The 15,412-nt window shown below is 33.9% G+C and overlaps 1 protein-coding gene across 1 annotated transcript in view; it reads right to left on the minus strand.

Moving 5' to 3' along the window:
* LOC114329174 (collagen alpha-1(XV) chain) overlaps nucleotides 1-15,412 on the minus strand; it is a gene marked incomplete at its 5' end in the record, with an annotated part of 898,386 nt that overhangs the window by 29,830 nt on the left and 853,144 nt on the right. The window contains one exon of the mRNA XM_050657117.1: nucleotides 1,635-1,852. Within this exon, the coding sequence (XP_050513074.1) occupies nucleotides 1,635-1,852 (218 nt within the window). The remainder of the gene's footprint in view (nucleotides 1-1,634; nucleotides 1,853-15,412) is intronic.

The following is a 15,412-nucleotide window of genomic DNA, read 5'->3' on the forward strand; positions in this document are numbered from 1 at the left end:
AGACAACGGAAATAAGCACTATGAATGTTTTATGATGTAACGAGCAATGTCTCAGGTCTTCGCTAGTGCATTTGCTTATCGTTTGAAGACTTATCCGCAATGTTGCATCCCTACGTTAACTCCACATCAGACCCTATTCATCTTTCCCTTACGGAAGCCCTCGAAAGCAAGAAAATATACAATTAAGATTTCCATATATATTCCATGGAAACAACCTCCGGACCAGAATAGAGACAAAATATTGACAACTTAATTAAAACAGAACATCTTAACCAAGAAGAAGAGGAATAAGTCCGTCGCCTATGTCGAAAATTTTCCGATATATTTTACCAACCAGACACTCCTTTTAGCTTTAATAACGAAGTTAAACACCACATCAGAACCAAGGATGAAGAGGCTGTAGATACGAAATCATACCGGTATCCATATGTACAGCTGGTTCCTAAAAAAACTGATACGACTCTTAGTCAGATTTGATCATTTTGAGCAGTGTATGATTGGTGTGACATTTATGACAAACAAATAATAAAATAAACAAACAAATAGCCATTTTTTGAGGTTGAAGGTATCTGACAAATTTTAAGATTTGGCAGTGACAGTGACAGTATGTAAATAATAAGTATTTATCCTTTAAAATATAATAAATTAAGTATAATTAAACGCATATTAATTATATCACACCTCATCAAAAGCTTTTTACAAGAACATAGTCAGCGATTTTGATATGGCTTAAAGCCAGACTACATCAAGATCGCCTATAAATCGTGCTGGTAATTGCCTTGCAGCCAGACCAAAAACAAAAAGAAGAAGAAGAAGAAAGTACACTGCTCAATTTTCTACAAAATACGTTTTAAGAGTCGTATCAGTTTTTTTTGGAACCAGCTGTACAAAAAGAAGAAGTAAAGAAACAAATATCTTCAATGTTAGATCAAGGCATCATTAGACCAAGCCAATCACCATGGTCGTCTCCCATATGGATCGTGCCAAAGAAACCAGATTCATCCGGTAAAATAAAGTGGAGGATAGGATAGAAAGGTCAACGAGAAAACAATAGAAGACCGATATAGAATTCCTCACATTAGCGGTATTTTGGACAAATTGGGAAGATGTCAATATTTTACGATCCTAGATTTAGCGAGCGGATTTCACCAAATCGAGATGGCTGAAGAACACATTCCCAAGACAGCATTTAATGTGGAAAATGGTGACTTATGAGCAATGTTTCAGCCCTACGTTAACTAACTTTGTTATCGCACGGTTCTTAGGAGCGATGTTGCAGCCCTACGTTAACGCACTGTTCTTCAACATCGAATTGAAACGACTCTCACTGACTGAAGGATTTTTAGTATTATGCATAAATATATAGCCCTAAAACGCTATGTTGCCGCGTCATGAAAAGTATAGTTAATTAGAACATATGAGGGCATGAAGAAAATAAACTTTGGATATTCTCTATTTTCTGATACAGCTCTATCGAAAATATATGCATAAATAATTACGTAATTTAATAAAAAATAATCAAATATGGAATAAACAACTTGATTAAGTATTTATCCCCTCCTATTTGTGTTATTCGCCAAAATCAATTTGTATTACAACCTTCGTTTGAATAAATTTGAATATCGACTACTTACCAGGAATTAAAGAGCACTTCCCCTCTGAGATTGCACACTGGCAATTTGCGATCGGCCTGTCTGACGATAGAATCTACGTTCTGCACTCTGGAAGAGAGCAGAGCCCTGAAGGTTCCCCGGAGACCGGCTCGGCGCGCCTCGCGATAACAGGCGTAATCGGCGCCCCGGACGCCGTGGATGTCGCCAGTGTACGCCTCGTTCAGTGCCGCGAGCCGCAACTGAAAAGATAGAATGGGTTATTGGATAAACATTTTGAGGATGGGGATGTAAATAATCTAATAATTAGTACAGTCACATAAGGTAAAAATCGGCAAATTTTGCAGTACAAAGAATTGCCTTAGATAATGAATGGGTTGCATGTGTGAGTCCATACTAAATAAGTAATGAAATAAAAGACGATCTCAAAATCAATTTATTTACATCCAACAACCGGTTTCGCTGTCTATACTTTGCACAGCATCTTCAGGTCCCAGTTAAAAGTAAATTCATCATCATCATCACGTAGTGCTACAACCCTGGGTGGGTCCTGGCTGACTGTACAACTTTCTTCCAATTTGTTCGGTCTTCCATCAACCTAGGGTCAAATGGAATGTTCATTTTTCGGAGATCGGCTTGGATGTTATCTCTCCATCGCATTCTGGGACGTCCTAGTGGTCTTTTGCCTGTAGGAATCTCCTCCCATACCAGTCTTACAAGTCTCTCGTTATGAAGTCTGTGCACGTGGCCTGACCATCTTAGTCACTGTGATTTAATTTCTTGGACAATATCGGTGTCATTGTAGAGTTCTTTTAATTCGAAGTTGGTTCTGATCCTATACTGGTTTGTGTTAATGTCGTGGTGAGGTCCGAAAATTTTTCTAAGTATTTTTCGTTCAAAACGTCTGAGCTTTTCTTCGTTTGATTTGGTCATGGTCCACGTTTCGCAACCATATGTTAGTACAGGTCTGACGATGGATTTATAGATTTTGATCTTGGAACTTCTTGTAAGATTTTTTGATTTTATAAGTTTATCCAGTGCGAATAGACAGCGATTTGCTGATTGGATTCTGTCTTTTATTTCTTCAGTAAGATCGTTGTCAGCTGTGATTACGGCCCCCAGATACTTAAAACGTTGTACTCTTTCGAAATTGAAGGTGTTGACCGTCACATTTTGTCCTATCCTGTCTCTTCGTGTCGTTCTATTTATACACATATATTTCGTCTTCTCTTCATTAATCCCCAGCCCTATTTCGCTTGTTGCTTCTTCCACCTTGTTGAAAATGGCTTTTGTGGATAGAATGGAGTCTCCAACGAGATCAATGTCATCTGCGTAAGCTAGTAATAACTTGGGACCTTGAACCGATAGCAGTTCTGTTTTTATTTCGGCCGACCTCATGGCTTTCTCTAATACAAGGTTAAAAAGTAGTGGAGATAACGCATCACCCTGTTTGAGTCCACTGTTGATTCCGAAGCTGTCAGATAGTTTATTATTTACACGTACTTTTGATATTCCACCCTCCATACAGACTTTAGTCATCCGAATGAGTTTCTTTGGTATTGAGAACTCCGCCATGGCATTCCATACTTGGCTTCTTTCTACGCTCTCATATGCCTGTCGAAAGTCTATGAAGAGATTGTGTATGGGTCTGTTATACTCCCATCCCTTTTCTAGAAACTGTCTCAGCGTGAAAAGTAAATTGCATGCTACAAATAACAAAAACCAGAACCAGACAGCTTAACTTATACTGGTTTTTGTTATTTGTAGCATGTAATTTACTTTTAACCGGGACCTGAAGATGGTTTGGCGCGCTCAAAACATTAATAACAACAAACAATATTCTACCTAGTCGACTATGACAATAAATTTCCTTAAAAATTTGACATTATACTATTTTTATAGTTCCAGTTACTTTGTTACCATTACTAATATGAATTTTTCTAATGAGGAACTGATTAATAAGGTTTTTGTGCTAGTGGAGTATAACAAAAATGTGCTACTAGCAATAAGAATTTTTCATCAGAAATTCCTTGATAGACGACAACTAAGAAGAGAAACTTTTGAATGTATACTAGAACGGTTTCAACGGACTGGACACTTAGATTATGATAAATCTGATCGGACAAAAACTATTGTAAATGAAGAAAACAGGAATTAAATGTAATCCTTAGTGTCACTGAGGATCTGCATATTAGTACAACCGTTCTTACAATCTAAGTGTCTAGTCTGTTGAAACCGTTTTAGTATACTTTCAAAAGATTCTCCTCTTAGTTGTCGTTTATCAGGGAATTGCTGATGATAAATTTTTCTTGCAAATAGCTTATTTTTGTTATACTCTCCTAGCACAAAGCCATTTTAATCAATTACTCATTAGAAAAATGAATATTATATATATATAGTGGCTAAACACCCCTTTAGGGGTTACGCCGCTTACGCTCTCTAGATCTATGTTTTGAGGTAGATCAGTCCTCATGTTCGTTATTTAATTTTCTCTGTTATTTTTCTCCACTCTTTCCTGTCTCTGGTTTTCCCTTTCCAATGTCGTATGCCCGCATTGTTGAGATCACTTACTACTTCTTGTAACCATGTAGATCTTGGTCTTCCACGTCTTCTTTTGCCAGCTGGTGTCCATTCCAATATTGAGTATATCGTCGTAGTTGATCCGGATCTCCATATGTGTCCTAGCCATTTTGCTCTTTGCTGTTTTATTTTACATACTATATCCTCCTCAATTTCTTCCAGTAACTCAAGGTTCGTTCTTTGTCTAAATTCATTGTCATTTATTTTTATTGGTCCTAATATTGCTCTTAGTATTTTTCTTTCTTGTATTCTAAGGTTTTCCTCTTGTTTTTTTGTCATGCTAAGAGTTTCGGCTGCATACATCATCGTCGGTCGAATTATTGTTTTGTATACTTTCATTTTTGATTTCTTACTCAATAACTTATTTTTAAGTAATTTTTTATTTGCATGGAAGCTCTTATTTGCTGTAATAATCCTTTCTTTGATTTCGGTTTCTCTTTCTCCATTGTTTGTTATTAATATTCCTAAATATTTAAATTTTTCGACTTCTTCAAAAGTGTATTCTCCTACTCTAACCTTTCTGTTTTCAAAGTTTTTGTCAAATCTCATTATTTTGGTTTTCTCTTGGTTTATTTTTAATCCCATTACTTTTCCTTCTGTTACCATTTCGTTTAACATTCGTTCCATTGTTTTTCTATTTTTTGTTATTAGCACAATATCATCAGCGTATGCTATTATTTGTCCTTCTCTCGTTCGGAGGGTGCCTTTGTTGATCTTCCTGACGACGTATTCTAGGGCAAGATTAAACAGAGTTGCTGATAATGAATCTCCTTGTCTCACCCCTTTATTGATGACAAATTCTTCTGTGTCGCCTACTTGAGTTTTTATACTAACTACAGTTCTACTCATTGTCATTTGTATTAATCTTCTTAATTTATGTTGTATTCCCATTTCTTTCAGAGCTACCATTAGTTTTGATCTATTTATTGTATCAAATGCTTGTCGAAAATCTATAAAAAGCAGTTCAATTTCTATTTTATATCCATGAGCTTTTTCCATAATTTGTTTAACTGTATGTATGGCATCTGTTGTAGACTTTCCCTTAACAAATCCGCATTGATAGTGTCCTATGATATTCGTGGTAGCTTCGGTCAGTCTTCGTTGTATTAAGGCGGACATGATTTTATATGCTGTGTTTAATAGCGTCAGTCCTCTGTAGTTTTTACACATCTGTTGATCTCCTTTTTTATGAATCGTGATAATTTGTCCTTTGTACCATTCTTCCGGCATTTTTTCTTCGTCCCATATGTCTTTTATTAAATTGTATAATCTATCTTTTAATTCTTCACCACCATATTTTATAAGCTCCATATTGATACAGTCCGATCCTGAGGCTTTACCATTACGGCTGCTATTAATAATTTCCTCAACTTCCTCTTTTGTTGGTATTTGTAGCTGGTTTCCTAACATCATTGTCTCTTCTCCTCTGTTTTCATTTAGGTCTTGATCTTGTTGTTCTGTTAATAATTCTTTAAAATAGTTAGTCCAAATTTCTTTATACTCTTCATCGTTTTCTGATACTTTTCCATTTTTATCTTTTATGCTTTTTATCTTTCCTTTAAACGTTTTGTTCTGCTCACTAATTTTCTTATAGAATTCTTTTGTGTTTCTGTTCTTACTCTCTTTTTCTATTTCTTTTATCTTATCATCCAACCACTCACGTCTAATTTTCCTTATTTTTTTCTTACATGCATGCCTTATTATATTGTATTCTTCCCTATAATCCTGTCTATTTGTTCTTATCCACATTTGTCTCATTTCTACCTTCTTTTTTAACATTTTATGGCATTCTTCATTATACCATTCTTGTCTTTTTTGTTTCTTTTTATCCCTACGTGTACTTCCGCTGTTTCATTTATACATTTTTTTATATTTCTCCATTCTGTTTCTATATCCTTTGTAGGTTTAGATTGTTCCTTCAGTTTTTTGTTCATGTCATCAGCATATTTAATCCTTATGTCTGGAGTATTCAGTTTTTCTACGTGCCATTTATTTTTTGTTGTCGTGTTTTTTAGTGTTCTTTTGACTTTTTGTCTTACTTTTGCAGTCACCATAAAATGGTCTGTGTCTGCATGTGCACCTCTGTAGGACCTCACGTCTGTTACCGATGTTTGCTTCCTTCTTGTAATCAGAATATGGTCTATTTGTGACCATGTTTTTTGGTCTGGGGAAATCCACGTCACTTTATGGTATTTGGGATGTTCGAATTTTGTACTAACGATAATCATATTGGTACTAGATGCTAGATTACATAATCGTTGGCCATTGTCGTTAGTTTTTTCGTGTATTGTATGCTTACCTGCTACTTGGTTAATGTAGTCTTCCTTACCTATTTGGGCATTAAAATCTCCCATTACCAGTATTGTGTCTTCTCTAGGTAACTTCTCCATTTCTCGTTCGAGTTCCTCATACAATTTGTCTTTTTCCTCCGCAGTAGCACTTTCAGTTGGGGCATATACGTTTATGATTGATATATTAAATGGTTTGGCGTTAATTCTCAGGTAAGCCATACGTTCATTTATTGGTTTAAATTGCATAATGTTATTTTTTATTTTTCCCATAATTATGAAAGCAACTCCATATTGACCTTGTTTTTCATGTCCCGAGTACTGTAGTGTGTAGTTTTTTCTATTTATTTCTCCTTGACCTGCCCATCTGATTTCTTGAATCACTGCAATATCAATTTGGTATCTTTCTAGTTCTGAGACGATATCCTGCATTTTTCCTGGTTCAAGCATTGTTCTGATGTTCCACGTACTTATTTTTAGTTGATCACATTTTTTCGGTTTTTTATTATATTTTTTTGTGTTCGTATGTTTTATTTTATCTAATCTGTTCAGGTCCTTTTCCTTTGCCATTTTCGTGTCCGTTTTTTGTGTTGTATCAAATGAATATTGGTCATGGTAACAAATCAACTGGAACTATATAAATAGTATAATGTCAAATGCTTGGGCAAATTATGTGTCATAGCCAACTATATATCACGGTCACCTTACAGTACAGACTCTTACGAAAAACAGTGTTACCAAGAAATATATTTTAAGCAATTGATATTTTTCTACTCTAAGAAGTAAACATCAGCGTTAATATCGTATAAATATCTTTCATGGTACATATCTATGAATTAGTTAAAAATAATAAAACCCACAGATTTTCAAATCAATATGTTTTCGACTTCTGGAATATTCTATTTAGACAGACTTTAAATTCGTCTACTTAAAACCGGCAACACTGAGCTGCAAGGTTCCATAAGCTTTATATGGGGATATGCTGCTCGCACTGCAAAGTGACTGCGAAATGTAGAATAGGGAGAATTTTGTATGTTTGACTAATATTTTAAGCACCAACAACCTTAACTACGAATGTATTTGGACATATCATCCAATATTAATAAATTAAGGATCAGGCTAGAATATTATGTATTTTTTTCCGAAAAATTATTTTTGATTGGATACTTTCACGGCCACCTAATAAAATTTCACGTAATTTTTGTTGCAATTAATGTTTGGCATAAAGAACCACGAATAACTTACAAATTAAAGCACTTAGGTATAGGGAATGCTTAAGAAATAAAAAAGTACAATAAAATATCATTTCATTACAATACTAAAATACAGGGTGTTCTATTTAAGAAAACTCAGAAAATACTCATTCCGAGTTTCGACCCATCCTGTATACTAAAATTAAACATTTCGCTATACTGTTAATGTTTAACAATAGTAGACTATATTAAAAATCGTTTAAATATAAACAGAAAATTTGATGTTAAATCACTACAAATCTACAGGGTGTAAATTTTGCTACGAAATTAACAAAAAAACGTAATTAGCTTTTAAAATACCTCGTATAATATTACAAAACCCTATATTTTAAGAAAGTAAACATTGAGAAAAATCCAAAAATGTAAAAATATAGAGGGTGTTCCATTAAAAAAACATAAGTTTGTGTCACCCTGTCAATACGGACGCACCTGTATATTTGAGAATATTTTTAAATTATGGTACTATGTGTGCCCCAACTTTTACCTAAATAACTTTTTTTCGTATCTCTTACTACAAACGAGCAATTGGACTTTGTAACACTAATGCCCCACCCTGTAGTTAGAAAAAAACTGAATCAATTTAATATTTTGTAATAAACAACATTTTTTCGAGATGCATAAATATACAACGATGGCGGTTTTTCGACGCGAAAATTTTTTCCATGCGCAAAACATGAACACTCAAAGTTAAATCCGCACATTTACAACGCTTAATCTTGCGAAGTTTTTATTGTCATTGTAAAAGCCGACCCATGGAAAATTTTAGACGCTTAAAATCAAATGCACGTCTGATGGAATCATCGGTATACGCGAGATTAAGACATCCGCCCCTTTATATTTTTCCTTGACAGTTGTTGACTCAATGACATTATTTTAAAGTGGTCTCCCAGTCAGTCTAGTTCGTTGCATAGTCGAGGTTGTTTAATCTTATGCAGCCTAATGGCAACTGATGCTACTTTTGATGTCAATATGGCAATAGTGTCAATAACCATTTCCAATGCCTAACAACTCTTTCGAAAGCACAATTATTGCACTTTCAACTTATTTCAAATACTCGCATGTTAGTTTTCAACTGGAGCGTCTTTACGTCCTGCCACACATTGGATGATGTTACGCATGCGTTTGTGCGTCCATAGCAGTTGATTGGGGAATAATTGGAAGAGTTTAACAATAGAATAATGCAAAAATGGTTTTGGTTGTCACGAATATTTTTCAAAGTTCTCTCCAGTGCCTATAATAACCTTTTATGAAAAAAAAAAATAGTAAAATCCTTTATAAAAGGTATATTTAAAATTCCTAAAAAGGGCTACATCACAATCACATAACTAGTTTTCGACTGGTTTACCAGTCATCATCAGTGCTTGACTAACGTTAATCAAGAAGTACATGCATGTTTTATCGATTTTGAAAAAGCGTTTGACAGAGTACGCCACGATAGGCTAAGAGATATTCTTGAAAGAAAAGACATAGATAATAAAGATCTGGGAATAATTCTCAACTTATATTGGAATCAGAAAGCTAACATCAAAATAGAAAACGAGATATCAAAAGCAATAGAAATACGTAGAGGACTAAAACAGGGATGCATTTTGTCACCACTGCTATTTAATGTATATAGTGAAAGCATCTGTCAGGAAGCCCTTTTGCAAGCAAATGAAGGAATCGTAATCAATGGAGAGGTTGTAAATAATATTCGATACGCAGACGACACTGTACTAGTTGCAAGAACAGTAGAAGAATTACAACGATTACTTACAAACATAAATATTGCTTGCAACAATTATGGCATAAACATTAATATAAAAAAAACCAAGTGTATGGTCTTCAGTAAAATCATGACACAACCAGCACATATTAATATAAACGGCATTCAAATTGAAAAAGTATCAATTTATAAATACTTGGGAACTTCAATAAACGAAACTGGAGACCAAAACAATGAAATAAAAAGACGTATCGAAATTGCCAGGGCCACCTTCATAAAGATGAGAAAATTCCTTTGCAACAGAGATATAAGCATCCCTCTACGATTAAGAATGCTAAGAGGCTACGTATTTAACACGCTATTATACGGTGTAGAGGCCTGGACTCTCAAACAGAACAACATAAAAAATATTGAAAGTTTAGAGATGTGGTGCTACCGTCGAATGCTGAAGATAAGTTGGGTTAAAAGAATCACAAATCTTGAAGTAATACGAAGGATAGGAAGAGACCCAGAAATTTTGTTAACGATAAAACGAAGAAAACTCGAGTATTTGGGTCACCTGATGAGAGGTCATAAATACGCATTACTTCAAAATATAATGCAAGGAAAAATAGAAGGAAAACGGAATCCAGGCCGTAGAAGAATGTCGTGGATGCGGAATTTGAGAGAGTGGTTTGGCTGCACCACTAATGAACTTTTTAGGTCAGCTGTAAACAAAGTCAGGGTAGCCTTGATGATTTCCAATCTCCGATAGGAGTGCCACAAGAAGAAGGAAGATCAGTGCTTACGTGAAGTTTACATGCTAACCACCAAGATATAACTTACAAAAATATTAGGGTCAAAGCTCTGTAAAAGTAATCCGTTAAGGAAACATCGATTGAAAATACTGACTTAAGCGTGGATGTGTGAAATATTTGCTAATATACCCCAGGTAACATCTGAGCTGTGATTAGACTTGTTCACAAGGTGGAAGTCCTTTTATGGTCCATCGTATATTCGTCCCAAACGATTCATTTGCATACCTGTAAAATCTTCACCATTGTCCTACTTTTGGAAGTGTTGCAAGTTGGTGTTTCATTTATTTGTATGTTTAATGGAAAATTCAAGGCAGAGTGTGTAGCTCGTCCGCCTTCTAATAAAGTTGCAGGTATTTGAGATGAAGCCAACGCTAGGGCTACTGCAATATGATCTTCGCTAATAGCAATAAAATTAGTAATGTCTTTAGGAGTTAGGAAATAAGTTGGATGGCTTAAATTACAGAGGGATATCGGTAACTAATACATTAAGGCGGGAATACGGACGCATTCTTAGAAATCTCATTGAGATGGAATATAGGGAACAAGAACAAGAAAATCAGGCTGGCTTCCGCGCTGTAATGACTTGCACAGACAATATCTTCTGTCTAAAATAATTAATTAAAAAAAAAGCAACCAATCAAGAGACCCATCTCATGTTTGTTGACCTCCGTAAAGCATATAACAGCGCTCCTGTGACTAAATAGTGGAAATCACTACAAGAAACTAACATTAGCTACACTCTAAACAAAACATTACAAAAACCCTCTCTGAAAATTCTACATCACAAGTAAAAATTGGCAACACACTATTTAAAAAGTTCATCGTTAACAAGGCTCTGCTCCAGGGCTGCTGTATTTCACCAACGTTGTTGGCTGCAGATGACACTGCATTATTAACTCTTAAAGAAAATGACATGTTGAAATATTTACGAGAAAAGTACAAAAAACCTGTGATGTTATTAAGGTATGTGAAAAAAATGGAATATTAAATTGTATAAAACATATATCAGAAATCTCATTTTACTGATTTAAATCACTTTATTTCGTGGTATTCCTCTTTTATTTTTATCTCTATCTTCTCTAAAAAGCACCTTTTCCCCAGGTCTTTTTGGTATTTGAGTGACGCGACGTGACCTTGCCACTTGACTCTGTGCTGTGCTTTAAATGTTTGTATAATTGGCGGTTTTTTACACATATTTCTACTAATACTTGCTTCTTTACTTATTTTGCTTCGCCCGCTTCCTTTTGTTATCATAACGCCACCAAAAATTCCTCGGTTTTTACTTTATCAAATCTCGATTTTCATTTTATCTTTCTTATTCATTGCCTAAGTCCTACAATCATATTAAGGTCACCAGTCGAATGACTGTTTCATATATTCAAATTTTAGCTTCCCTACATATTTATATTTTGTTTGATTTCAAAAGTCTGTTTAATGATCCCATTGTGCTGATCCCAAATTTTCTTACTGCACCTTCAAAGTTACAATAAAAAATTCCAGTATTTGTTTTGACTATGAAGTAGTTTGTGGTTCATATTTTCAATTCAAATTTGACTGATCTATAATGGATTATTGGGTAAATAGAGAGGACGACGATATAAATATCCTATTATGAATAGCACGGATTATCAGCTCGTTTAAAGTGAACTTAAAATCCGTTTATGATCTCTCCCCATTCCAGTTTGGTTTGGAAGAGGTGTTTTAGTATGAGTTTGATGCCTAGAAGCTTAAAGACTATAAGAAAATCATAACTGAAAACTGAGCCCATTTCTGGTATAATGATGTTTGCATAATAAAAAGTACGATGTTATGTTTGAATTCAGAAGATAAAAAGTAAAAATAGGAAGGAAAATATTGACTGATTGTTGCCAAATAAGACAACTTTGAAAAAAATTAATCGAACAAAGACAATGTACGTTTTTGTAAATAATATTGTGACTGTTGTTGTTAATTTGGGTTTATATGACTACAGACACTAAATCCATTCACCAGTTTTACCATTTTTACTTATTAATCATTGTTTCTTATATTATACAATCTTATCCTAAATCTAATACTAGTATTGATCTCTTTAAATAGTAATTTTTTAAATAATATCTTCATTTTTGCTTGGTTAAGTTCTCCTTTTTTAGATTTAAACAAGTCCTCAGAGTTCCAGAACAAACTCTTTTGCAACTATCTACTTAATTCGATAGCTGCTTCACTATGGACTATATGGACTTGTTTGGACTGCAACTTTGAAGTGTATAATTTTTGTCTGTTCATTACTGTACTTGAACATGATCTGAAATCACTGGAATGGGAAAATAAAGGAATAAATATCGATGGTGAGATGCTTAGTCATCTACGATTTGCAGATAATATTGTTCTGATTTCAGATGACCTAAAAACTGCCAATCATATGTTGAATGAACTCAGCGATGCAGCACGTAAACTAGGTCTAAATATTAATTACCAAAAGACAAAAATGATGACGAATTTAGTTCCGAGCCATCCTTTAAAGGTAGAAGACGTCGAAATTGAAGTTGTTGACAGCTATACATATACCTTGGACATACGGTAAAAAGCAGCAGAGGGTAATAACTCTGGGATGGGCAGCATATATATGGAAGACTGCGTGATATTTTTAAAGGTGATATACCTATCAGTTTAAAATGAAGAGCCCTTAATCAATGTGTCCTGCCTGTTCTTAATATGGCGTAGAGATACTTACTCTAACAAGGACATCTTCACGAAAACTACAAGTGACGCAACGTAGATTGGAAAGATCATTGTTGGGTATAACGTTAAGAGATAGGGTAAGAAACGAATAAGAAGTGATGGAAGTGGGCAGGACACGTTGCTAGAATGAAAGATGATAGGTGAACCAAAAAAATCTTGGAGTGGAGACCGAGAGCCGATAGACGAAACCCGCGAAGTCAACCCACAAGATGGACTGACGACATAAAGAGGATTTGTACCAACTGGATTGCAGCAGCGCAAGATAGATCTGAATGGAAGTTTTTCGAGGAGGCCTATGTTCAGCAGTGGACGACTATGGGCTGATGATGATCTTTTATTGCTCGGTATGATGATTTGGCACAGGCTCGAAGTAATATTTAGCGTGACGCGAAATATCGAGACTTGTGCAATAACCTTGCCGTATACAATAAATTACATAATGTACATACAGTCGGAAAAATGAAAGAATACCCATGAACGATAACATCAATCACATAAAATCACATATTTTATATTTGCTGTTCTTTTTCTATAAATAACAAACGAGAGAGATAGATTAATAATTATCTTAATAATATGTGATTGATGTGATCGTTCATGGGTATTCTTTTATTTTTCCTACTGTAAATATATAGGGTGAGGCAGATAACTGGCCTATTAGAAATATCTCGAGAACTAAAGGCAACAGAATCATGAAAATTGGAATAAAGGGGTTTTGAAGGATGATCTATTAAATGAAAATATTTTCATCTCTTTGCAACTTCCGGTTATACCGGAAGTGGCTTATAACTTCGTTTTTTTAAAAGGGACACCCTGTATATTTTTACATTTTTGGATTCTCTTCGATGTCTTCTTTCTTAAAATATAAGGTTTTGTAATATTATACAGGGTATTTTAAAAGATAATTACGTTTTTTTATTAATTTCGTAGCAACATTCACACCCTGTAGAATTGTAGTAGTTTGACATCTAAAACTCTACTTACGTTCAAATGATTTTTAATGTACTCTACTATTGTCAAGAATCATTAGTATAGCTAAATTTTTAATTTTAGTATACAGGGTTGGTCGAAACTCGGAATGAGTATTTTCTGAGTTTTCTTAAATGGAACACCCTGTATTTTTGTATTGTAGTGAAATGATATTTTATAGTACTTTTTTATTTCTTAAGCATTCCCTATACCTAACTGCTTTAATTTGTGAGTTATTGGTGATTCAAGCTAAACATTAATTGCAACAAAAAATACGTAAAATTTTATTAGGTTGGCCGTGAAAATACTCAATCCCAAATAATTTTTCAGAAATAAATACATATTAATTCAGACTGGTCCTTAAAATTACCAATAATGGTTTAGCTATCGAAATACCTACTTAGTTAAGATTGTTGGTGCGATTAACAATTAAGCACAAATTAAAGCAGTTAGGTATAGGGGATGCTTAAGAAATAAAAAAGTACCATAAAATATCATTTCATTACAATACTAAAATACAGGGTGTTCCATTTAAGAAAACTCAGAAAATACTCATTCCGAGTTTCGACCAACCCTGTATACTAAAATTAAAAATGTAGCTATACTAATGATTCTTAACAATAGTAGAGTATATTAAAAATCATTTGAACGTAAGTAGAGTTTTAGATGTCAAACTACTACAATTCTACAGGGTGTGAATGTGAATGACCTTATATTTTAAGAAAGAAGACATCGAAGAGAATCCAAAAATGTAAAAATATACAGGGTATCCCATTTAAAAAAACGAAGTTATAAGCAACTTCCGGTATAACCGGAAGTTGCAAAGAGATGAAAATATTTTCATTTAATAGATCATCCTTCAAAACCCCCTTATTCCAATTTTCATGATTCTGTTGCCTTTAGTTCTCGAGATATTTCTAATAGGCCAGTTATCTGCCTCACCCTGTATAGTATTATAAAAATAAAATGCCGTTTAACAAATGTCATTTTATTTTTTCGAATTTTTTTTATTTTATTAAGTCGAAAACGACTGGATCGATTTGGCTAATTTTGATTTTGAAATATTTTTATAAGTCCAAGGGAGCTTTAAAATGTTAGAAGATATGATAGAATTGTAAGAAGAATAGTAAAAACAACAACTTTATTTTCTCATACAAACAGTTATATATATATACTCCTTTGGGTTGAGGTCACTAAAACCGTGGCTATCTTCATATCTATTTACTTTCTCTACTTTTCACGTGAATGACTGGAGTTCGATTCCCCTCAGAGGAGAAATTTTTTGTATTTTTAAAATTCATTATAATGAAATATAATAATAATCAAAATGAAGTAATTAAATAGACAAATAAACAAAATATTACTGAAAATGTAAATGATAAATAAATTTTATATTATATCTAAAATTTTGAAAAATGAACTCTTGACTCAATGAGTTTTGCACCAAACCCACAATATATTAAAAACGTTAAAAGCAAAAGTGTATTAC

The sequence above is a fragment of the Diabrotica virgifera genome, chromosome 7, assembly GCF_917563875.1.
Source record: "Diabrotica virgifera virgifera chromosome 7, PGI_DIABVI_V3a".
Lineage (NCBI taxonomy): Eukaryota > Metazoa > Arthropoda > Insecta > Coleoptera > Chrysomelidae > Diabrotica > Diabrotica virgifera.